The sequence below is a fragment of the Urocitellus parryii genome, chromosome 5 (genome assembly GCF_045843805.1).
Source record: "Urocitellus parryii isolate mUroPar1 chromosome 5, mUroPar1.hap1, whole genome shotgun sequence".
NCBI lineage: Eukaryota > Metazoa > Chordata > Mammalia > Rodentia > Sciuridae > Urocitellus > Urocitellus parryii.
Genome location: NC_135535.1, coordinates 186,539,471 through 186,565,018, shown reverse-complemented (window position 1 = coordinate 186,565,018; position 25,548 = coordinate 186,539,471). Strand labels below are relative to the sequence as shown.

The 25,548-nt window shown below is 38.5% G+C and overlaps 1 protein-coding gene across 1 annotated transcript; it reads right to left on the bottom strand.

Annotated features, from left to right (window-relative positions):
- Positions 1-49: 49 nt before the first annotated feature.
- Borcs7 (BLOC-1 related complex subunit 7) lies at positions 50-24,428 on the bottom strand. The gene is made up of 5 exons (XM_026401158.2): positions 23,635-24,428; positions 10,451-10,513; positions 10,312-10,355; positions 7,977-7,997; positions 50-6,825 (listed from the first exon to the last, which is right to left on the bottom strand). The coding sequence occupies exons 1-5, from the start codon at positions 23,770-23,772 to the stop codon at positions 6,774-6,776; spliced, it is 318 nt and encodes a 105-aa protein (XP_026256943.1). The 5' UTR covers positions 23,773-24,428; the 3' UTR covers positions 50-6,773.
- Between the last annotated feature and the right edge of the window lie 1,120 nt (positions 24,429-25,548).

Sequence of the window (25,548 nt, the reverse complement as noted above, 5' to 3'; positions counted from 1 at the left end):
AGAGAAGGATTCCACCTCCTTTCGGGAATGAAATCGCCTTTCCACAATCTGTTTTTTAAGTCAGGTTTATTGAGATAAAATTTACACTCGACCAAATTCACCTTTCTTCAGCGTACAGTTCTATGAATTCTGACAAACTTGTACATCACTGTCACCAAGGTTAAAAGTTCTCATACCAGTTTCTCTGTGCCCCTTTGTGGTAAATTCCCTCCTCTCACCCTCAGCTCCTAAGCACCCACAGATCTGTTCCCCTCCCTATAGGACATTTTCCAGATGTCCTGTAGATGGAATCACACAGTATGTAGCCATTCTTAATTTAGGAAAGCAATTTTGTTAAGTTCACTTTCACCTATAGTAATTTTTGGTCGGGTCACCTGTGTTTTCCTGGTATTGCCGACCATTATATTTATATATCTCATTTCCTTTTGTGGTTGCAACAAGCATTTCCATCATCAGGACGGTGCGGAGGCAGGGGGGTCCAAGTGAAAGAGTACCTCTGTAAAAAAGTGGACTCTTGCTAAATTACATTCACTTTTCAGTCTCATTTGCCAGTACATAAAAGGTTTGTTAAAATTAAGCTAGTACATTTTCATTTTTGCTGGAGCTGGGGATTGAACCCAGGACCTTGCACATGCTAGGCAAATGCTACACCTCCAGCCCTTTACAACTACTAAGTTCATAAAAGGAACATCTATATAGGTATCTCTTTCTAGAAATTATGTAATGGTGGAAACAGTCCTCAATAATTACTTTTCAAAATATTCTCTCCATAGAATGAGTTCCTTTAGAAAAGCAGTTACTTTCTCACTCCTTGTTAAAAATAGAAGCTTTTAGTGGGCTGTGGTGGCACACACCTGTAATCCCAGCAGCTGGGGAGGTTGAAGGGGGAGAATTGTAAGTTCAAAGCCACCCTTAGCAACTAGTGAGGCCCTAAGCAACTTAGGAAGATCTTATCTCAAAATAAAATATGTTTAAAAAGGACTGGGGATGTTGTTCAGTGGTTAAGTGCCCTGGGTTCAATCCCTGTTACCAAAAAAAAAAAAAAAAAAAAAAAAAGAAGCAGCTTTTTCTTATAGGAAAAGATTAATTAACACAGGAAGGAGGTTAAAGAGAGGGCTCTATCATTTTCAGTTGGGCTTGCTTTATTATATTATCTTCAGTCTGTGGTTTAGTCTTTCTTCATTTTATAAGAACCATTTGATAATATTTAACCACACACAGATAATGCAGTTAAGCAAATTACCACAAACTTAAAATGAGTTATTCCCACTTCTCCCTCAGGGTATCTGGTGTGTTGAGCTGATTTTGGACCAGATTGAGACTGTGAGCCATTCTGATTGGTCAGTGCCTCATCGACAGGTTTGTTTTTGTTTTTCTTCCATTTTTTGTCATGCTGAAGATCAAACTCAGGGTCTTGCACATACTAGGCAAGTGCTCTACCACTGAGTTACATCCACAACCCTTGTTTCATTCTTTATTTTTATTTATTTATTTATTTTGGGGAGTGGGTACTGAGGATTGAACTCAGGGACACTCAACCTCTGAGCCACATCCCCAGCCCTATTTTGTATTTTATTTAGAGACAGGGTCTCACTGAGTTGCTTAGTGCCTCCCTGTTGCTGAAGCTGGTTTTGAACCTGTGATCCTCCTGTCTCAGCCTCCCAAGCCACATTCATTATTTTTTTTAATACCCCTACTAAATGGCAGATATGCTAATTATCTGTATAGTACCTAAACTAAATTATTTGTACACTACATAAACTAAATCTCATATTAAGCCCTATTGTAAATATTAGCCACAGTTAATTTTTTTTTTAAAGAGAGAGTGAGAGAGGGGAGAGAGAGAGAGAGAGAGAGAGAGAGAGAGAGAGAGAGAGAGAGAGAGAGAGAATTTTTAATATTTATTTTTTAGTTCTCGGCAGACATAACATCTTTGTTGGTATGTGGTGCTGAGGATCGAACCCGGGCCACACGCATGCCAGGCGAGCGCGCTACCGCTTGAGCCACATCCCCAGCCCCCACAGTTAATTTTTTTAAAAAATATTTTTTTAGTTATAGATGGACACAATATCTTTATTTTGTTTTTTTATTTTTATGTGGTGCTGAGGATTGAACCCAGTGCCTCATATGTGCGAGGCAGGCGTTCTGCCATTGAGCCACAGCCCCAGCCCCAAAAGCTAATTTTTTATCCTTTATTTTTGGTACTGGGTATTCAACCGAGGGATGCTTTACCACTGAGCTACATCCCCAGTCCTTTTTTTTTTTTTTTTTTTTAATTTGAGACAGAGTCACTAAATTGTTGAGGCTGGCCTTGAACTTGGAATCCTCCTGCTTCAGCCTCCTAAATCCCTGGGATTATAGCTCTGTGCTGCCACACCTGGCACAAAAACTAATTTAAAAAACGATAATTGCCAGGTGAGGTGGTACATGCCTGTAATCCCAGAGGCTAGGGAGGCTAAGATAGGAGGAGTTCAAAGCCAGCCTCAGCGACTCAGCAAGGCGCTAAGCAACTCACGGAGATCCTGTCTCTAAATAAAATACAAAATAGGGCCGGGGATGAGGCTCAGTGGTTGAGTGCCCATGAGTTTAATACTGGGTACCAATAAATAAACAAATAATAAACAGGGAGGCTGAGGTAGGAAGATTACAATGTGTGGCCAGACTCTAAGCAACTTAGGGAGATGCTCAGCAAGTGAGCAAAACCCTGTCTCAAAATAAAAAATAAAAAGGACTGGGGATGTAGCTCAGTGGTAAAGTACTCCTATGTTCAATCCCCAGAACCAAAATATATATACATATACGTATATACATACACATATATATATATATATATATATATATATTACGTATGCATACACACACATATGTATATATATATTTTTTTTCATCTTTTCTTCTCTTACCTTGTGCACCTTAGAAACTACTGGTCTGACAATCCCAGAAAGGCAGATTTTTGTTTTAGTACATAGACTCATCTTTCAAGAAGTAGAGCTTTCCAAAATGGCCAGCATCCAGGGATTTCTCAAACACTGGAAGCATTAAGCAGAAGCTGGATGAGCACCAGAATGCTTGCCCCCTACAAATTGCAGCAGCAAGGACAGATAGATTAGAGTTGGTCACTTCTAACATCCTTTCCTTTTGGACAAGTTTTTTATTATGTTAAAGGCAAGACATGACAGATAACATGCTTGTTTCTACTTATAAGAAAAGTAACAGGTAACAGAAGCTAGGCTAGTGGTTAAAAGACCTTCATCAAGCTAATGACCTTGGATAAGTCATTTCGTCTCCCTGGGGGTGTTTTTCATTTGCAAAACATTACCAGAATGTAACAGTTTTATAGTCCTTTACATCTCTAATTTTCAAAGTTCTGTGATTCTTTCTTCTTCACCAAATATTATGTTTGTTCTTAGGTTTTTAAAACATGCTCTTTTTTGGGCTGGGGCTGTAGCTCAGTGGTAGAGTGCTTGCCTAGCAGGTGCCAGGCCCTGGGTTTGATCCTCAGCACCACATAAAAATAAATAAATAAATAAATAAAGGTATTGTGTCCAAATACAACTAAAAAATAAATATAAAAATAAAATAAAGGTATAGTGTCCATCTACAACTAAAAAAGATGCTCTTTTAGAATTTTTTTTCATTTAGTTTCATTTGAGATAGTTGAATTTTAAGTGCCTTTTCAGTATACATTACACTGATAAAGATTTTATTATTTCTTATTAGTGTAATGTGTTTGGTAACTGTTATATCAACTTTGTACTTCTGGAATTGCTTGAATAATTCTTCAAAATTTCTTTATTCAATTATTTTAAAGATTTTAAAAGGATTTTACACCAATATAAATAAATAAAAATCTCCTAAATTTTCTTACTTTATCTGCTTTTTATTTCTTTGATTAAAAATCAAAATCATGGGGTGGGGTTGTGGCTTAGTGGTAGAGCACTTGCCTAGCATGTGTGAGGTACTAGGTTTGATTCTCAGAACTGCATACAAATAAATGAATAAAGTAAAGGTTCATCAACATCTAAAAAAATTTTTTTTAAGTAAAAATCATATTTACTTCAGCATGTAAATTGGTATCTTAACTATTATTTTTACTATTTTGGGAGTATATGGAAAGAATTTATGCTTTAATAGCTTGGAAAAGCCACAGGAAAGCACTATCATAAGCAAATGACCTGTGATTATTCTTTGGCAGTTTATCGATTATGGTATTTCTCATAACCAATCGGGAAACATTCTATTTTTTAAATATCATTTTTGTAATATATTTTTTAAAGAGTCAGACATTTTGAAATTAATCAAATTCTAGTATCAAGCTGAGATAAATTTTTTCAAATCTAATTAATTTATTTTAAGGGCTGGGGATGTGGCCCAAGCGGTAGCGCGCTTGCCTGGCATGCGTGTGGCCCAGGTTCGATCCTCAGCACCACATGCAAACAAAGATGTTGTGTCTGCTGAAAACTAAAAAATAAATATTAAAATTCTCTCTCTCTCTCTCTCTTTAAAAAAAAATCTTTAAAAAAAGTTTTAATTTATTTTAAATATCTCCTATTCAACTATAAATTTACCAATTTGTACTTTTATGGTTGAGCTGACACTTTAACAATTTGATCCATAACAACTTCTTAATAATTGTTTTATAATTTTTTCTAAATCTTTGTCATTTGAGCTTAGTTTTATTATTTCCATTTTTATTTCTTTCCAAATTCTAACTGTATATTCATTGGGAAAAAATATTATTTCCACTGTTATCCCCCTAAGATCTGCCCAGGCTGATCTCAAACTGTGATCCTCCTGCCTCAACCTCAGACAGGAATACACCACCGCTCCTAGATCTAATACAAAGATTTAAAACATAATTTTTTTTTCTTCTAGTATTGCCTAATGTCATCATGTAAATTTTCTTCCATGAAATTTGAATTTTCATTACTTAAAAAATATCTTTGGGCTGGGTTTGTAGCTCAGTGGTAGAGCACTTACTTAGCATATGTGAGGCATTGGGTTTGATTCTCAGCCCTGCATATAAATAAGCAAAATAAAGGTCCATTGACAACAACAAAAACAATTATCTTCCAGCATATCCACTATGACTTATGTTGCCTAATGAAGTATTTTTTGTATCCATGTTTTTGATCACTAGTGAATTCTATCTATGTTATTTATTTCTATAAAAAAATTATGTAACATTTTCTATTGCTCTCACATTTCTGGTTATCTGTTTATTTTCTTTCATATATTTTGGCATTATGTTTTTTTAAAGTGACTGATTTCACTACTAGATTTTCATTATATACCTTTAACTATTTTTTTAATATTTTATTTTTTAGTTATAGGTGGACATATATTTATTTAGTTATTTTTATGTGGTGCTGAGGATCGAACCCAGTGCCTCACACATGGTAGGCCAGTGCTCTACCTCTGAGCTACAATCCCAGCCCTATATACCTTTACTATTACAATGTTTACTATGAAATTTATCTTATTGGATACAATATAAGCAATCACTGTTTCTTTTCTTTTCCTTACTGGGAATTGAACCCAGGGATGCTTTACCACTGAGCCACATTCCCAGCTCTTTTTATTTTTTATTTTGAGACAGGGTCTCACTAAATCACTTAGGGCTTCACTAAGTTGCTGAGTTGCCTCAAAGTTGCAATCCTTCTGCCTTAGACTCCTGAATCGCTGGAATTACAGGCATGTATCACCATGTCCAGCTAATCACTGCTTCTTTAACATTTGTTCTAACACAAAGCAAACATAGATCATACCTCCATTTTAATGTTTTTTGTCTTAAGTATTTTACCACTTCTTGTAATAGTTGGACTTAAGTTTTTTTTTTCTTTTTTAAAGGTATGTAGAGCCTGTTTACATTTAAAAATAATTGTTAGTAAAAGTTTATAGAATTAATGCTTAAGTAATTGATTTTTCAGATTCTTCACAAGTGTATACATACATACGTGTATAAAGAGAGACATATGTAATTTTATCTGTTAACTTGGTATTATATAATATGAATTAAATTGGATTGAATTTGCTTTTTTTTTTTTAACAGAGAAGACACTTTCTCATGTCAGCTTTCTCTCAATTCCTTAGAATAGGATAGTCCCAAATTAACTTCAAACAAAGTATTCCTATAGATAATGGGAATGTCAATTAACAAGAAGAATCTAATGAACATAGGTAAATACCTACAAATATTAAGGTTTTCATCGTGGTACAATCCTGTGCCACAATCACTCATAGTAATTCATCTCCCTTCACATTTGGCAATGACGTCGTACAAGTGAACTTGCTGATAATTAGCAAAATTACAAAATGAACCAAGGTCATTTAATCAAGAATCACAACAACAAAGGAACCCACGGAATGCAGGTCAAGGCAAGAGGCTACAGCTGGCCAGATATGATTACCATTTACCTAATTTTCATTTAGGAATTTGCTACAACAAATAAGATAAGTATCTTCTCTGAGTTAATAGAAAAGAAAAGAACAAGTCAACAGGTATTACCTATCATTATTCATTACCTATTAATATTCACGAAATAAAAATGTATCCTGAATGATCTAAAAGAAAAAATATTAATTATTTTCATGGTTCACAGTAGAAGTTTTATGCTGTCAACTTCTTTTCAGGAGAAACCATACATCAACAAATTTTTTTCAAATGCAACGTTGAGATGAAATGGAAAATCAAACCCACAGCCCAAAAGTTGTATAAGACAATCCTCCTTAGCATCAGGCAAAGAAGTGCTGTTCCCCTCTTATATGCCATTCTATTTTAACAGGTGATTCAACTGGTCCTGTAGATCTGATGACTGTTCAACACTAGAAATTAGAATAGAGAAAGGGTTTATCTGAAATGAGCAATAAAGATTTTCTTTGTATAATCTATTTATTCTTTAATGCATAAATATTGTTACAGATAAATCAAAATTCATATTGGTGGAACCAATACCAATACTTCTAGGTGTATGTGCTGCCATACCACAGATACCTAGAAGTGTTTCATTTATAAACTAGATGTAGTGACATGTACCTGTAGTCCCAGCTTCTTAGAAGGCTGAGGCAGGAGGATCACTTGAGCCCAGGAATTTGAGGCCAGCCTGGGCAACATAGTGAGAACCCATCTCAAGGGGAAAAAAATGTTGAAGCTTTTAAGAAAGGTTTGCAAAACCATCTAGTGCTGTTCACACAACTATAATCCCAGCTACTCAGGAGGCTAAGACAGGAAGATCACAAGTTCAAGGTGAGCCTAGGTAACTTAGGAAGATCCTGTCTCAAAATAAAATAAAAAGGGCTAGGGATGTAGCTTGGTAGCACTCACCTAGCACACAGGAGGCTTTGGTTTCAATCTCCAATATCACACAAACAAACAAAAAAAAGCCAATCTATTTAATGACTTTAGCACTTTTACTCTACTTAATGAATTTTACCAATGTAAAAGGTTTTTTTTTTTTTTAATTCCTTAAAGTTGGGTCTATACCCTGTAACTTTTAGAATGCCCTTACTAGCAGTGAATTGAGTTACTATATGCCTTTGAAAATTTCTGTTGTTGTTTGTAGTACAGGGGATTAAATCCAGGATCACACATGCTAGGCAAGTGTTCTACCACTGAGCTAGATCCCCAGACCTGAAATACACTGGTTTTGTTTTTGTTTTTATTTTTTTGGTAATGGGGATTAAGCCCAGGGGCACTTTCCCACTGAGCTATATTCTTAGACATTTTTCATTTTTTATTTTGAGACAGGATCTTGCTAAATTGCTTAGGGTCTTACTCAACTGCTAAGCCTGGCCAAAGGCATGTGCTGCCACACCATAGATATACTGTGATCTTTAAGTCCTAAATGAGCTATCTCAGAGCATGCCAATTTAAGGGCATATGTCAACCAGAATTTTACACTGATCCTGGGTAAAGCAGTACAATTCTCCAGCCTGCTTTAATTGGCCCCCCACTCCCCGCTTTTGGGATTACTTACTTCTTCTGAATAGCTTCTTGCCTAAATCAGAAAATGAAAGAGGAAAATAAACATAAGAAAACCTGGTGAACTAGTAGAAGTTATTTATGATATATACAGATATATACAGGCAGAACAAATTTCCAGCTCTATATTTCACTCTATATTTCTGTCCATCCTCTCCAAAGATTATTATAAGGGATTCTTATCTGAGTGCAGAGCTGCTAAAAAAAATGGATTCTAAAAAACAAACGCCAAATATTTTCTCTGATATAAGGGGGGAGACTCAAAGTGGAACAGGAAGGGAGAGCATGGGAGGATGATTATTTCTAGAGAGGGAAGAAGGGTGGGAGGGAAAGGGAGGGGGAAGGGGAATAGCAAGATTGGGGGAAGATGATGGTCATCATTATACAAAATACATATAAGAAGTTTTGAAGTCGGTTTCAGTATACCTTATATACAAACAGAGATATGAAAAATTGTGGTATATATGTATATTAAGAATTGTAATGCAAAAAAAAGAGTACATGTACAATGGCATAATTTGGCATGAACATACTTTATATTCAGAGTTATGAAAACTTGTGCTGTAATGGGTAATAATGAGTGTAATACATTCCACTATTGTCATGTATGTAAAAAATAAAAAAAGAAAGAAATCCTCATCTCCCAATGTGATGACATTAGGGGTGAGGGCTTTGGGAGGTATTTAAGACATGAAGGTGTTGTGTAATCATCTCTCATGCATAGGAATAGTTCCCATTGGAAAAGAGACATGATTTTTCTTCCCGCCACATGAGGATACAATGAGAAGATGACCATCTGTGAAATAAGAGGAAGGCCTTCACCAAGAACCCAACCACACGGAAACCTTGATCTCAGACTCCCAGGCTCCAGAACTGTGCAAACTAAACATTTGTTTAAACCACCAGACTATAGTATTCTACCACAGCAGTCTAAACAAAGACACCACATCTTACCCCATCTCCTTTAAACTGTCTGACTTTAGAAAACCTAACCTCTGAAACCCTGATTATGCCACCAAATCTTTTACAATGCATTATAAAAATGAGAAATATATAAACATATCATACAGATTAATATAACCACAGAGGAGGTCAGAAATGATCAATAGAAAAAGAGAAGAATTCCTTTCACAGGACTCTTGAAGCAGTTGCCACAAAGTTCTTCCATAGATCTATATGTCCCTTCCTATAAAATAATAATACTGTTTATAATAATAATTACCATCAATCAGTGTTACTATAGTAAGTAAAGGGAAGTTGTTGAATAAACTTTAGGTCCTTGCAGATGATAATTTCCTAAGAACATTAATGCCCTTTTCCTATTCTACCAATGAAGCTGCATTTTAGTGTCTTTGTGGGGGTGATGAGGAGGGGGATCTGGACATCTCTTCTCCCACAGCAAAACTCCCTTTATACTACTAAGGAATTCATAAACAGCTGCTAAATTGAGCAGCTCATTCCAACTTCCACATAACCCTAACATTTCATAAAATGATTTCAAAAGAAATGCTCAGAAATATCAAAAGTAATTACCAATGGATGATACTACTAAAAATGATTTTTGATGTTCTTTTACATGCTTTTCTGTAACTTCTTATTTATCTATAATGCAAAAATTATGTTTTCATAAGGGGAAAGGTTTTTTATTAAAAGTCAAGTTATGTACATAAAAAAAAAAAAGATGGATTCTAGGGCTGGGACTGTAGCTCAGTGGCAGAGAGCTTGCCTAGCATGTGTGAGGCACTGGGTTTGATTCTCAGTACTTCACTAAAAAAATAAAATAAAAAAATAAATAAAGACATGATGTCCATCTACAAATATTAAAAAAAAAAAGGTGGATTCTAAACTAAAGAGGTAACAGTACTCTCCAGAGTGAGGGAGTGGTCCAACAAACCAGAAGAATGGCTCAAATTCGGCAGCTGGTTCCATGTAACATGTGGATTGTAAGACACAGATTCCCATTACACTTGATTCCCTGGTGAAGGAGCAGTTACCACAGGAGAGACACTGGGCACAGTTGACAAATATCAGGTGCTAAGCACAGTGCCAGCATAGTCCTGGTATGGGCTCTGACATTATAGGATATCCCTCCAAAGTGTCCTCATATTAACAGAGGGAGGTTCACAAAAGGTGGCCCATGCTCCTGATCTCACCTCTAACTCAACTTCTAAAATGTCAGGCCTCTCTCCACAGAGGAATTTCATCCTTGACCAACCTCAACTTCTCTCCCAACCCTGCCTCCATGGGGAAAATGTGCTGAAGCACAGAAGCAATGAATGCAGGCTATAGATGGTTTTGCCGCAAGCAGTTGCTAGAAAGGGAATACTCACTGGTACTGAAGATGTGTTGTTATTATTGCCATTTTCCTTAAGCTCTGCATAAAAAGAGAAAGAAGCAGAATATTCCACTTCCTGGTAGCCACACCAACTATGTATCTAAACCCAAATCATACAAGAAATTATTTCTTACGTCTTCGGAGTGCAAGATGGCATCTTCCTGTAGTACCATGTTTCGAGCTGCCTGACCCAGCAGCTGGAAGACAAGAATAAAATGGTAATGATCAAAATTTCCAAACTTCCTGCAATTTTCTCTGTGCAACTGTTCCACCACCATCCTCTCCCTCCTTCCCTCCTCCATCAAACACAACCACAAATGTTCATAATATAATGGAGAAGAACTTTCCATTTGTTCGTATTGAAAATTCATTTCATTGGCACTGTGGCAGTTCTGGCATGGGCTTGACATCTGTCCAAAAGCCTCCTCCTGAGAATCTGAATGCTCCAAGACCACAGGGCATTCTGCATAGCTTATTCATCAAGTGTCAAGAGAAATCAGCATGAAACCTTTGTTGTCTCTGTAAGTCCAGTGACAGAACTTGACTTCTGATTCTTTTTTTTTTTTATGGAACTGGGAATTGAACTTGGGGCACTCAACCACTGAGCCACATCCCCAACCATATTTTGTATTTTATTTGGAGACAGGGTCTCACAAAGTTGCTTAGCACCTCGCTTTTGCTGAGGCTGGCTTTGAACTCACTATCCTCCTGCCTCCACCTCCCTAGCTACTGGGATTACAGGTGTGTGCCACTGCGCATGGCTCAGACTTGATTCTTTAAAAGCAAATTTGGAATTTGTGGTAGTTTGAGAGTGGTGAGGTAGCAGGAGTTGAGGCTAGGCTGGAAAAGACAGGGGGAATGGATCTGTCTAGAAATGCAACTCAGTGCTGGAACTCTTACCTAGCATACAAGCCTAGCATCACCAAAAAAAAAAAAAAAAAGGAAAAAGGAAGACAATAAAAAGGATGGGGAGGGGGTCCTGTAAAGAAGCTCCAAGCTTAGAGTGGGAACCACTACCTGGAAGATGGCCAGAAGGAGTTGGAGAAGAAAAGCAAGGAGAAATGTGGAGGCAGATTTTAATGAGTTCACTGATAGCTGGGCCTTGAAACCAAGAGAGAAAAGCTGAGCTTGGCCTCAGCTGGATGGCCTGAGGTCACAGCAAAGCTGACTGAGTTGACACTGAGAGGCAAGCAGAGATCAACTAAGATTTCTGGCCTCATGGTATACCCTGCTCCCAGCATCCTAAGTCCGGCCCTGTAAAGATGCAATGTGCATCCTATCAGCCCTCCCTGTTCCCCTAGGGTAGACAGTCTGGTGAAAATGGAACTGATTTCAAATTAACCAGGAACATTAGTATTGCTGTAGTTCCCAGATTCCTTCCCCCAGGAAAACTTTAATTTATTTATTTATCTTTTCAGTTTAAGTTTAAAAATTAGTAAATCTTTATGTACTTCTGAAGTCTGAACAATAAAATAAAAACCTTCCATCTCTGTCCCTCCCCCACTCTCCATGCATGGCTATTTTTATTAGTTTTTCGTTTATCTTTCCATTGTTCCATTTTAAAACAAGGACACTTGTATAGTTGTCCCTTGGTATCTGCAGATGATTGTTTCCCCGGCCCCAGTGGATACCGAATTCTGTAGAGCTCAAGTCCATTATTTAAAATGCCACCGGGTGGGTGGGCAGTGAAGAATGAAGGAACTTTGGATTGTGCAGGGGGAGTGAGGGGAGAGGGGTGGTGCTGTGGGGATGGGAAGGGTGGTAGAATGAGACAGACATTATTACTCTATATACGTGTATGATTACACTATTGGTGTGACTCAATACCATGTACAGCCAGAGGAATGAGAAGTTATGCTCCATATGTGTACAGTGTATCAAAATGCATTCTACTGTCATGTATACCTAATTAGAACAAAATTTTTTAAAGTGTTGCTACCAAAACAACAACAACAAAAAAAAAAACTTTAGGTATGAGTGGGCCTGAGCCACTTCATCACAGGCAGATATGCGCTTTCCCTTCTGTTCCCTGACAGTTGGAAATAGACTGCCGATATTTTTACTTCTGGGTCCAGATAAGAAACAGATGCATTACATGTCAAAAAAAAAGCCACAATATTTGCACATAATCTATACACATTTTCCTGTACCCTTTAAATCATCTCCAACTTATTTATAATACACAATTTATAATACACAATACAATGTAAATGCTATGCAAACACTGTATTGTTTAGGGAATAATGACAAGGGGAAAACGTCTGCACATGTTCAGTACAGGCATAAACATCACAGACGTAACTACATTTTCAATCTGCAATTGATTGAATCTGTGGATATAGAACCTGTAGATATAGAGAGCCAACAATATGTATTTACTCCCTCCCAGTTTTTACTTAAAATGTAACATACTATATGTATTCTTCCACACCCTGCTGTTTTCATGTCATAATACAACCCTCACATTGATCTGCAGCAAAATATATTGAATCTCCTTCATTCTTTTACAACTATAAGTACCACTCTATATAGATGTATCAGATTATTCAACCAGTCTTTGGGGTTGTTTCTAGTCTTTTTTTTTTTTTTTTTTTTTTTTTTTTGGTATCGGGAATTGAACTCAGAGGTACTTGACCACTGAGCCACATCCCCAGCCCTATTTTGTACTTTATTTAGAGACAGAGTTTCACTGAGTTGCTTAACACCTTGCCATTGCTGAGGCTGGCTTTGAACTCAGCCTCCTACACCCAGCTGTTTCCAGTCTTTTGCTATTGAAAGAAGTGTTACAAAGAACTCTTATGTATCTGCATTTTTGTTAGCTTACCTTTAGGACAGACTTATAGAATCATGATTATTATATGTAGTTTTGCTACAATATTACCAAATCCCCTCCACCAGGGTTGTGACACTTTGCATTCCCACCAATAATGTATGAAAGTGTGTGTTCCACTCCTATGGCCACTAGTTTTTATTTTTTTCAATGCTACGGATTGAACCCAGGATCTTGCCCAAGCTGGGCATGTACTATACCATTGAGTGATGCTGCCATATCCCTACAGTCACCTTTGCTTGGGGGTGGGGAGATTGAACCCAGGACCTTATGCATTCGAGGCAAGCACTGTACCAACTGAGCTATATCCCCAACCCCTCTACAGCCACTTTAAAGTAACACAATTCAAATACCTATAGATGGGGGATAGTGACAAACTAATTGCATAAAGAAAGGATATGAATAAAATATATGTTATTCATTCACTTATTCATTCAACAAATATTTTTTGAGTACTTAGAATATACCAGTTCTCTGAATAAGAGTAATAAGGGGCTCACAATTTTGGAGGGACTACAGAGTCATAGGCACTAAAATATCTTGAGGGAAGTGTTGACAGGGAAGCAGTGGGTACTTAAGGAGCATGTGGGAGCGGGGATGTCCAGCTTATTAGGAGGGTAGCTATTCAGGGAGGGCTTCCTAAAGAAGCAACTTCTAAGCTGAGATGTAAAGGTTAGGATTTAGACTCATTTTACATGTAATTTTTCAGAAAAATCGCATTATTAGATTTACTATTTTAGAAGTGTGGTAAGCAGAATGGACTAGGGGCAGGAGGATACAGACACACAGAATGGTTAAGAGGACGGACATGACAGGACTTCAGACAAGCAATAAACACAGAATGTGAAAAAGGGGGATTTGAGAAACATTTAGAAGATAAATGTGATGGAACGTGCAACTGCCTGGAATGCAGGGGCTGTCGCAATGCAGGGCCAAGGCCTTATCCTTGATGGCCAGATGTACTCACTAGCACTCTGCATCATTTTCTTACATAAACCAACAACACATCTATCATCTAAGACTTCCAGCTTTGCCTTCTTTAAAATGGAACATCTTGAATATACCTGCAAAACAATCTGAGCACGGAAACTCAATAAGTTTGTTTTAGCTACTCATCTGCAACAAGTATTTCTGATTCATCTTAGTTTTTTTAATAATTATTTTTTTAGCTTTAAGTGGACACAATATCTTTATTTTTTATTTTTATATGGTGCTAAGGATCGAACCCAGTGCCTATGCACGCCAGGCGAGCGCTCTACTACTTGAGCCATATCCCCAGCCCCATCTTCATTTTAGCTTTCATAGCAATAGCAGCTCTATTTTTTTCATTCATCTTTCCATATGATTACATTCAATTATGTAGCTGCAATAACAAGTATAAGGGACACACACAGTTCAGGAAAAACACAATGGATCCTCACTGAGCATGTGACTCAGCTGGATAGGACAGGTGTGTGAGAATAGCGTATTAGTGACAAGCACTCCTGTGCTGTGGGCCTAAGTGGGCACCTGTCGCCTCACTTTCTGCTCCTGGCACACTGGACTCCCTGCATTCCTTATACTCACCCTCACCTCAAGGCCTCTGCATTTGACATTTTGCTCCAGATATCCACATAGCTTGCTCCCACACTTCATTCCGTTGTCTGCTCAAATGTCACCTCCCCAGAGGCCCTTTCCTGACCACCCTGCTGAAGGTGAAGCCTTTCATCATTCTCTATTCTTGAAAGACCCCAGCCCAACAACATCAGGCCTAGTTGCAAAACCACCAAGGCATGTCACAAACCTACGCAGGCACCAGAGGTATTTTTCAGATAATTAGTTAGGTGTAACCGGTTGGGAAAGGACAAAGGACCAGGTCCCTAGGCATGCCTGAATGAGCAGGAACAGGAGGACCAGAGTGCAAATATGTAGCTTTTATGTGGTTCTTTTTTAGTAACATACAGTGAAAAACAACTTTGCCCTTTAGGTAATCTATATGCTGGGTTTAAAATTAACCAATAAGAAACCTATTGTTTATCCTGCATGAAAACTGCCCCTTTACCCTATAAAAATCTCTGTATCCCCAAGCCCGGTGTGCCAGCTCACCAAAGCTCCGGCTGAGGTTCTGCTGGGCACCCGCAGGCGCCTGTGTCCCCCAATAAATCCCTCTTGCTTTTTGCAGCCAGTGTTTTGTGTGATTCTCCTTGGACAGGGAAACGGGGGTCTTTTCATTTGGAGGTCCCACCGAGATAATTGCTCCTCCCCCACCCTGTCCGGATCCCTGCCCAAGGACCACCCGGCATCACTGGGAGGTAAGCTGGCCAGCTCATGTCGTGTCTGTCGTGTTGTCTGGTGTCACTTTTATGTCTGTAATGTTTGGAACTCTTGGCTGATACTTTGTTTCTATGCGCTGCATCTGTACGATTACGCGTAGTCGCTCTGTATTCTGGGCAGCTTGAGAAGGAGTTGACGAACTCGGACTTCTCCCCTGCCACCCTGGGAGACGTCCCAGGGATTTTTGTAGGCAACGGTGGAGCTCCCGCTCCATCTAAGCCATCTGTAGGCAACGGTGGAGCTCCCGCTCCATCTAAGCCATCTGTAGGCAACGGTGGAGCTCCCGCTCCATCTAAGCCATCTGTAGGCAACGGTGGAGCTCCTGCTCCATCTAAGCCATCTGTATCTGTAGGCAATGGTGAAACTTTTGCTCTACCAAAGCCATCTGTTTGGAAGTTGCGCAGCGCTCTTTCTCTTTGGTCTGATTGCAGTGTTATTGTGGTTATTATTTCTGTCTCTGTATTCAATCCCTTCATCTGAAACTAACATGGGACAATCAATTACAATCCCTTTGAGTCTCACCCTCGACCATTAGCAAGAGAACTAATCTCCCAATCTGGTGTTGTCAGACCCAATCTGAGGGGGATGCTCCCCCAATTCGCTTGTCTGAAGGGAAGGCCCCAGTCGGCTTGGGGCCAGCACCCACTTTCATTGTTTCAGTTTAAATCTAGAAAGGGAATCTATGTCTTTGTGGGTGTCTCCGTGTGTCTCTGTTAAGTGTGATGGCATTGTTTTAGTTTGACCGATGCAGAGTCCCAAATTCCAATCTGCCTTAGAGGTGTGGAGATAACTTTAGCTAAATTTTAACCTAAATTGTGAGCAAGATTAGGGAAGCAGTGTTTTCTTTTCTTCCTGTAGTTGGCCTGAGTGCACCTGCTGCAATTAAGAAATGCCTGCTGGGGATCAAAGAACTTTGATATCTCGCTTTAACTTTTCTCAAAACCCTGTCCTCATTATTAAATTAGCATTAATTGGCTTCGGGGATGGGAGCCAAACTTTCAGTCATAAATTCTGTCCCAGACTGAGATTCTACACCGAGGTAAGTGCACACACCCCATGTCTGTTTGAGGTGCATCTTTCTCTCTCTTTCTTTCTGGAGGATAAAGTGGGCACCCGACGGCTACTTAAACGCAATTAGTGCAGCCGCCACTCTACAAGACTCGGGTGAGAGGTTTCTCAGCCTAAGCAGCTCTCAATCACCTGTTCAGTACAGAGCAGGCATGTTGGGTTCTGCCAAAGCCGTTTCCAACTTTTCTGTCTGGGCCTGGAGAGCAATTGGCGTGAGTACACAGTGTCCGGAATCCCGATCTGCCTCGGATGCGTGGAGGTGGAGGAAAAAGTTTGGAACAACTGAGGAATTCTGGTCTGGGCTACTCTCAGACGAATTCTTAAGGTTCCTTTCTCTTGAGCCCCCTTCCGACAGCCCCCAGGGGTATCTAGGGTGATCGGTAGATGAATGGCACTGAGGGAAAGCCCCAATCACATTTGCCTCCGTATGGGCCATGCAACACTCCCAGCCCCGCATCCATTCCTCCTGGATGCTTCCCTTCCTTCGCAGGTCAGAAATGTTAGCAATTCAGGTTGTAGGACTAAGAAAGACATGAGATAATTAGTAAAATCTGCCCAGGTTCTCTAAGGTACATAGGTAACTTTCAATAGTCTGTTTTAGCCACTAATAAAAGTCATGATTAAATGGAAGTTCAAAACCTGGGAGAGATTTTTTTTCCTTATCTGGTCTGTTTTAAGGTTATTATAGATTGTTTCTTGGGGATAATCTAAGTTAAATGTGTGTCTAACAAAAATTAATTTTTTTATTGTAACAATCTGGTATCTGAATGGGTTTCTAAAGTATTGCACTATCTTGCAGTTAAAAGTTAGGGTTAGGTAATTGTTTAGTTTGTGATTTCAGATAATTCATGCCAGAGAACTTAAATACTTAGAATAGAAAATTAAAAGAACTCTACTTCCAAGTTGGCAAGTAACTCCCAATCATTCAGTTTTATTTTTTATCAGTTTTTGAATTGGGTAGCCTAAGGAGATTTCACTAGGTATACAGTGCATTGATTTGGGTAAAGATAGTAAATTATGATTTGGTATCTGTTTCTCTCTGTGTAAAATTTTTAAAAAGTGTTAAATTAAAACGTTGGTCTGGCTTATTGAAATGACATTAATTAGAAACAGTCTTGGGAATTTTCAAAGCTTAATTTTGATATACATGGTGGTGTGTGGTTCTCTTTTAAAATTTTTCAGGCGATTTAATGTAACTTAATATTACTTTAGAAACTTCAGAACAAAGAAAGTAGCTTAATGATCCTGAAGAAACTCCTTCTGATGGTGGCCTTTATGTTATCAAGAAAGATCCTATTTTCAGTTTTGTGTGAGCAAATTTTTCTAGTGTAAAAAGATAAATTGTGACTTATGGTTAAAATACCTTAGGCATAAAGTTTCTGCTCAGAATTCCGGTTTTCCCAGTTCCTTCCAGACCTCAGCCAGGGTTTAAGCTAATATGCAAACAGAAGCAGCTTGGAGCTCAGGCCCAAGGGGAAAAAAAAAAAAAAGGGGTAAAAGTGTCTTTTTATGGGAACTCAAACCAGATTAAACCAAAGAGTAAATTGTATGGCATTTACTAATTACTGGCCGGTCAATTTTTCTAGGACTTTTTTTTGCCTTTTCTTAGATTCTATATTTTTTTTGAGCTCATGATTTTGTTCCTACAGACAAGTTAATGTTTTTCTGATAAGTTCTATTTTTGATCAACTGGAGTTTTTTGAAACATTGCAATGGAGATCTCATCTGCGAAAAGCTACAAGGCCTTCACTATTATGTGTGCACACTCTTGTTATGTGTTGTATGTCGGTATGTCTGTATGTGTGTATGTCCATATATCCTGCAGTGATATGACAAATTGACAAATGAGGAGTGCTCATGAAAAAAAAAATTTAAAAATGGATCCAAATATCTTTGATTCACGTGATTCAAATGGTTCAATTTAAATTGGATAAACAGATAAAAATAAAGATGTCTTTAAAATTAAGCTTATAAGTTTTCCTAGGTGTTCAAAAAGGCCCTAATAAAATGTTGATGTCTATGAAATAATCTGCTTAGATTCAAAGGTTTACAGGTATTGTTTCAAAATGTGAACAAAAGGAGGTTAACAGATAAAAAAAAAAAACTAAAAGGTTCTAGATTTCTGGATAAGAGTCTATATGGTTAAATAATTAAAAAGTTTAAGTAAATGATATAAAAAAAAGGTCTGTGTAAGTTTTTGAGCAAGTAATCTTAAAGAAATTAAACAACTGGTTAAACAAGTGCTGTTGTTTTAGAGAATTGTGCTATGTTATTTCTTAAAAAGCTAAACTTGGTTAATATAAAACATCAATGTAATTGGTGCCATTAATGTGTTCATATCTTCCAGGTATACAAGTCTGTAAGGCAGAAGCTTTAAAAAGAGCATTATATCAAACTGGTGTTCTAAAATTGTATGGTAATTTTAGGCTTAAAAGAAAAACATGTTGAAAATTTATTTATACCATTTGTGTTCTATAACTGTACTTATTATCAATAAGTTATGTAAAGTTCCATACATTTAAATGTATTTTTAAGTTAGTGAGAGCCTAATCTATGTAAAGGTTTTATTAAAAAACACAAAAGTACTTTGCTACTTTTCTACAAAAAGTTAAAAGCTTTCAGCCTTTCTTTAATTCATGTTTTAGATGTGATATTATGTTGTGTTAGCTAATATTCATGTAAATTTGAGCAACAATTTATGTAGGCTTTGTAAAATGATGTCTACAAAGCAAAGATCAGCTTCAGAACTATAATATTTAAGACTTATGATGAGCCCCGCCTTACTTGAGATAAGGCTCTATGTCCCATCTCGTGTGAAAGTGACTATGAAAGAAGTAGGCCAGATTTCAGTGCATTTAAGGTTGTGTCCAAAAGTTGGTTTTTTGTCACGATTGCCAGGACCTCAAACAGGGGATTATAATGTATAACTCTGACAGAATTCAAGGTAGCTATTACATAAACTAAATATGTTTTTATCCTAGCTAGTTTTGTTTTGTAGTTTGCTTTTAGATGGTCTAAGGATTGCCTGTTAATGTTTTAAAGAGGTACTGCTTTAAGAACTCACAACCTGGGTTAACTTAAGATAAGGAGTTATCACCTACAGGATAGAGAGATAGGTACTAAAGCCCAGTACTTAGTATAAGGCTGTTAAAACTTATTTGCTAGATGTTTAAGATTAAGTTTTAAAATTAAAGTTAAATTAAAGGGCCAAGAAAACCAATATTTGGCTCTTGCCCTCTGAGTCAGTCTGAATCAGGGATAGGGTACTTCTCCAAAGAGCTCTGCAACTCTAGGCCACATAACCTCCTGATCAGGGAGATTAATGAGACCAGTGGAGGACAGAAAGCCGATCAGTGCATTTGCTGTGAAGAGGAGGGTCATCAGAAAAGGGAGACATCCCTGATGCTTCCGAGGGAAGCCACGTGGTCAAGCAAGGCCTGGACCCATCCTTGCGCAAATGGCACTAGCAGAACTGAGAAGCTGCTGTGAAGTTCCCGAGGACTCCCAGAGAAATTCAGCTGACTCTTATAGAAACAGAAGTCAGTTTGACTTGCTTCATCTTAAACACTTAGCAAAGACAGTCAAAGCCAAAACATAGCTATTCCTGTGCATTGTAAATAATAATAATAGTTAAATGTAACTTCCATAAATAAGTAAACTATAACTATCAAAAGAAACTGCCAAAATAGTTCTTAGTTTAAGGCCCACAGATATTTCTGACCTACACAGGTAGGCTTGGTGTTTGCTAGTATGGTTATCCAGCCCTAAGTAACAGAATTAGATTTCTCTATTAGACACAGGTCATACTAGTAAAAAGATTTTGCAAGATCAGATAATATTAAATTATTAAACTGTGTCTTAAGGGAAAGGACATCTGTAACCCTAAAAGTTAAATGATATGTTTACAATCCTGGTAACTGGAGGGAACTTATGTACAGTGACACGTTCCAGGTGCTGCAACACTTATTCAGTACTCATGGTTTTTGTTTCTCTCATAGAGGTACCCATCCCCAGATGACAACCTGTTTTTCCCCAACCAGACCTCAAATGGAACTGAAAAGGGAACTCATGTCCCCCCATGTCGTCGTTCCCCCTGTCATCGAGCCCCCTCATGTTCGACACCCCTTTTCAGCCTGAAGCAGCCAGAACGAGCCATCGCCCCTTTTCACTCCTTCTCCTTACGGCAATAAAGTTTCTAAAATTAGGGTAAACAAAGCCAGAATAGATAAGTAAATCAGGTCAGGTTGGATCTAGGAGGCCAATTTTGGGTAAGTTTGGAAAGTTAAAAACTGTCCCCTGAGGATTACTGTTTGCCAAGATGTAGAGTCTGCCCACATAGGCCCACGACTGAGGGAACCATGATTGGTTCCCAAGTTTCCAGACAAAGGGGGGAATGAAAGACCCCAGCCCAACAACATCAGGCCTAGTTGCAAAACCACCAAGGCATGTCACAAACCTACGCAGGCACCAGAGGTATTTTTCAGATAATTAGTTAGGTGTAACCGGTTGGGAAAGGACAAAGGACCAGGTCCCTAGGCATGCCTGAATGAGCAGGAACAGGAGGACCAGAGTGCAAATATGTAGCTTTTATGTGGTTCTTTTTTAGTAACATACAGTGAAAAACAACTTTGCCCTTTAGGTAATCTATAGGCTGGGTTTAAAATTAACCAATAAGAAACCTATTGTTTATCCTGCATGAAAACTGCCCCTTTACCCTATAAAAATCTCTGTATCCCCAAGCCCGGTGTGCCAGCTCACCAAAGCTCCGGCTGAGGTTCTGCTGGGCACCCGCAGGCGCCTGTGTCCCCCAATAAATCCCTCTTGCTTTTTGCAGCCAGTGTTTTGTGTGATTCTCCTTGGACAGGGAAACGGGGGTCTTTTCATTCTCAGATTTAGTCTTTTTTATAGCATCTACCACCTCTTGATTTTTTGTGTGTTTCATTTATTGTCTGTCTCTTTTAAGTAAAGGAATTTTGTTTTGTTTATCCCTTGCACCTAGAACAGCTCCTGGCATATAGCAGGAACTCTTTGTTAATAAATATTTGTTAGATGAATGCTGTGGAATGAGTGTTTTACAAGTGCAAATTGTCAATTAAACAAATAGCTATGTGGAGACTGATGAAGCAATCTCTATGGATTAGAAGGGACTGAAAATCAGAAAGACACTCCAATAACTTCATAGGCTAATAAAGGAAATGGTACAAGTACAGAAAAGGCAACATGGTGTAAGTGTCATGTAAGAGATTCAGTACAGGGCTGGGGCTGTAGCTCAGTAGGAAGCATTAAGTTCGATCTTCAGCACTACATAAAAATAAAGAAAAGAAAATAAAGGTATTGTGTCCATCTACAACTAAAAATATTTTTTTTAAAAAAGAAAGACAGATTCAGTACAAAGTTCAGAGAATTGAGAGATGATGTATTAATCCTATCTCAGAAAGCAGGCTATATTTTAGTTTAGCTCAATCCACACATTTAATTTATGAACACAAATCTAAATATCCTTCAGCAGAAGCCCATGTGAAAAATACATAAGGGGAAGAATGCAAAGATGAGGGCAGTCAATGATGGCACAGTAACTTTTTGATCACTTAACTGAGCTAATAACATGAAAGGCAGTATTCAAGAGTATGAGCCTAGGACCAGGTTTGAATCCTAGCTGCTATGACCCAAAACAATTTAAAATCCTCTCTGTATCTTCTATGTAAGAAAAGTACCTTCTTTTTCAATAATTATATATTTTTAATCAATATAACATCTTAATGATTTAAGTTAAATAAAACATAGCAGTGTCCAGCACACAGAAAATGCTCAATAAATGTAAGTTTATTATGATTTTTCAATAATACCTTTGGTTAACTATGAACATTACCAATTTTTAAGTTTTATACATGTTTTTATTTTTGTCATGCTGGGGATCAAACCCAGGGCCTCATACATGCTGGGCAAGTACTCTACTACTAAGCCACATCCCTAGTCCTATACATATTTGTACCATGTTTCTCCCCAAAAAACAATTCAAGACGATTTATACCAAATTATATGTATTTGTATGTATACACACACATACACACACACACAATTTTCTTTTTTAAAAAAGAAAAGGAATCTAAAAGACATGAAAAACAGAAGGAATTAAACATGCAAGCACCTTCTCATATAGTTGTTTTGTTGATTGGTTGGTTGTGTGAAGCCATTCTCAGTAAAGCTAAGGGCATAATATTTGGACTGGAGATGTAGCTCTCAGTAGTAGAGTGCTTGCCTAGCATGCCTGAGGCCTTGGGGTTCATCGCTCACACACACACACACACCATTTTAAAGAAGGCAAAACTGGAAATATTACCTATGTTAAATGTGTGATTGTTTTATCCAATAAAATGATGAACAAAATATGAACAAAAAAGAAAACAAAACAAAATGATGGGCATATGTTTTCACTTCTCTTGAATAAATATCTATGAGTGGAGAGGCTGGGTCACTGGACCCGTTTCATCATCCTTTCACCAGTCCATGGGGACATATATTTTCATTTCTCCTGGGTGAATATCTAGCTCAATAGATAGGTCTGCTTGAAGGAGAGGCAGTGTATATAAATAAAGCTTTTTGGTGAGAGAAGCCATCAAATAATTCCATTCATGGAACCAGCCAGAAGATGGAGAGAGAAAACGGGGCAAAGGAGAAAGCTATTCTAAAACCAAACCAAACCCAGAAAACCAAACCAAACCCAGAAAACCAAGAATGTGATCAAAGAGACAAATCAGGAAGGAATAAATCCCTTGGCGATGCACAAAAGTGTGGAAGAAATCTGGGATGCTGATACAGAAATTCCGGGGCCGAATGGGCAGGATCTTCACTAGAGACAACCCCATGTACAATTAAGGACTATTTTAAAAGCGCAGATTCTCATCACACTTTTCTTCGCTTTAAGCCGGAGACCTACCCAGAGACTACACACCCCAGAATGCAACACGCGCCCTCCAAGGACCAGCCCCACCCCGGGCGACCAGTTCACAGCCTACACGCCCCAGGATGCAACGCGTCGACCGAACCCAACTACGAAAGACTGCCCGTTCCGGAGTGCTGGGCCGGCAGCTTCCACTCCCACCTCACCTCGGAGCTGCGGGACCCCTTGAGCACTTGCTTGGTGAGCGCGATCACGTCGGTACCACAGGTGTTCACTTTCTCAGTGAGAAGCCCCTTCACTGACTGACCAAATCGTGCTTGCGAATCCGGGGTTCCAGTCGCCATTCTAGCGAATGTCTTCGCCAATGATGGCGAGCCGCCGGGGCCAAAAGAGGCAAGCGTAGGGGAAAGAGGAGGCGTTTCCCCTCCACCCTATTGCTGGAAAAGGAAGAGACGCATGCGCCTAGCAGATGTTACTAACAGACACATTTAAAATACTCAAATTTGACAGCGTAAGGAAAACAAGGCCCAAGCAAACATCTCTTTTGGACATGGAGGATAACTTTAGTAAAATTGATGGTTTAGAATCAGAAGGCCTGAATTACAATCTCAGTTCTACCATTTAGCAGTTGCAAATGGCTCAACTGCTGCGTCTTATACTCTTCGTTTGTAAAACAGAAATAATAACGTTGAAGTTTCCGAAGATTTATGAAAATGAATTGATCATTTTCAGTTCAGCTTTTTATTTGTTTTGTTATTGTTGTTGTTTTTGGTATTGGGGATTGAACTTTGGCCACTCTACCACTTAGCTACATCCCCCGCCCTTTTTATTTTGAAACAGTCTCACTGAGTTACTCCTGCTGGCTTTGAACTTGCAGTCCTCCTGCCTCAGGCTTCCCAGTTTCTGGGATTACAGGTGTGTGCCACCACCCCCATTTTAGCCACTTGACTTATATAACCATGATTTGGTTTATGTTTTTAAATTTTATATAAATAAAACAATACAGTATACATTCTTAACTGTGTGGCTTCTTCATACAGTATTATGCTCGTGAGATCCATCCATATTCGTGCATGTAGTTGTAGTTCATTCATTCTCATCACTGTATATATTCTGCTGTAGATGGTTTTTGACAATTTATCCATTCTATAATTGATAAATATGAGGGTTGTTTTCTAGTTTTGGATTATTACAAATAGTGCTGCTATGAACACTTTTTTTCCCCCAGTACTAGGGATCAAACTTAGGGCTTCCCATATGCTAGGCAAATGCTCTATCACTGAGCTGCATCCCCAGCCTGAACCTGCCTTTTGGTGAACATATGCACACATTCTGTTGTATACACTCAGAATGGAGTTGCCAAGTCAAAGGTTCAGCTCTAGAAGAAAATGAACTTTGTTTCAGACAAAGAAGGAAAAAGAGGCATGTAAGCATAGTGAAATTAATACAAGTTTTCAGTCTAAATTTTGCTATAAAGCTACACAGAATATTTTACATTGATCATTGTATTAGTGAGCTTTCCATCACTGTAACAAAATACCTTATCTAATCAACTTGTAAAGAGAAAAGGTTTACTTTGGCTCATAGTTTCAGAGGTTTCAGTCTGTGACCAGTTGACTTCATTGCTTTTGAGCCTGTGGAGCAGCAGTACATCATGGCAAGGAAGTATAGACAGACAGCACATGACAGAGCAAAGCTACTCACATCATAGGCGGGATGTGAAAGAGAAAGGAAGGAATTGGGATCCTATTATCTCCTTTTAGGGCATGCCTCCAGTGAGCAGAAGATCTCCCATTAGGCCCCACCTGTTTCAGGTTGTACCACCTCCCAGTAGTGCCACAGGCACTACATGGGCCTCTGGAGGATGTTCCAGTTTATACTATAGCAACCATATGATCCAACATTGAGAACAAAACAAAACCACAACAACCAGTCTCTGAATAAATCCAAAAGGAGAGTCTTCAGAAAGATGAATAAACTCCTGACAAGTGAAGAAAAGAAAATGCAAATTTTTAAGAAATATATAATTGTCAAAACTGACTCAAGGACTGGGGATGTAGCTCAAGCGGTGGCACGCTCGCCTGGCATGCGTGCGGACCGGGTTTGATCCTCAGCACCAC

Excerpts from the sequence above, each read along its gene's own strand:
- Borcs7 (XM_026401158.2), bottom strand. The coding sequence starts at position 23,772 with ATGGCGACTGGAACCCCGGATTCGCAAGCACGATTTGGTCAGTCAGTG. Across the intron at positions 10,514-23,634 it reads AGGGGTCCCGCAGCTCCGAG|CTGCTGGGTCAGGCAGCTCG; the intron begins GTGAGGTGGGAG and ends CTTGTCTTCCAG. Across the intron at positions 7,998-10,311 it reads ACAACACATCTTCAGTACCA|GCAAGAAGCTATTCAGAAGA; the intron begins GTGAGTATTCCC and ends TTTCTGATTTAG.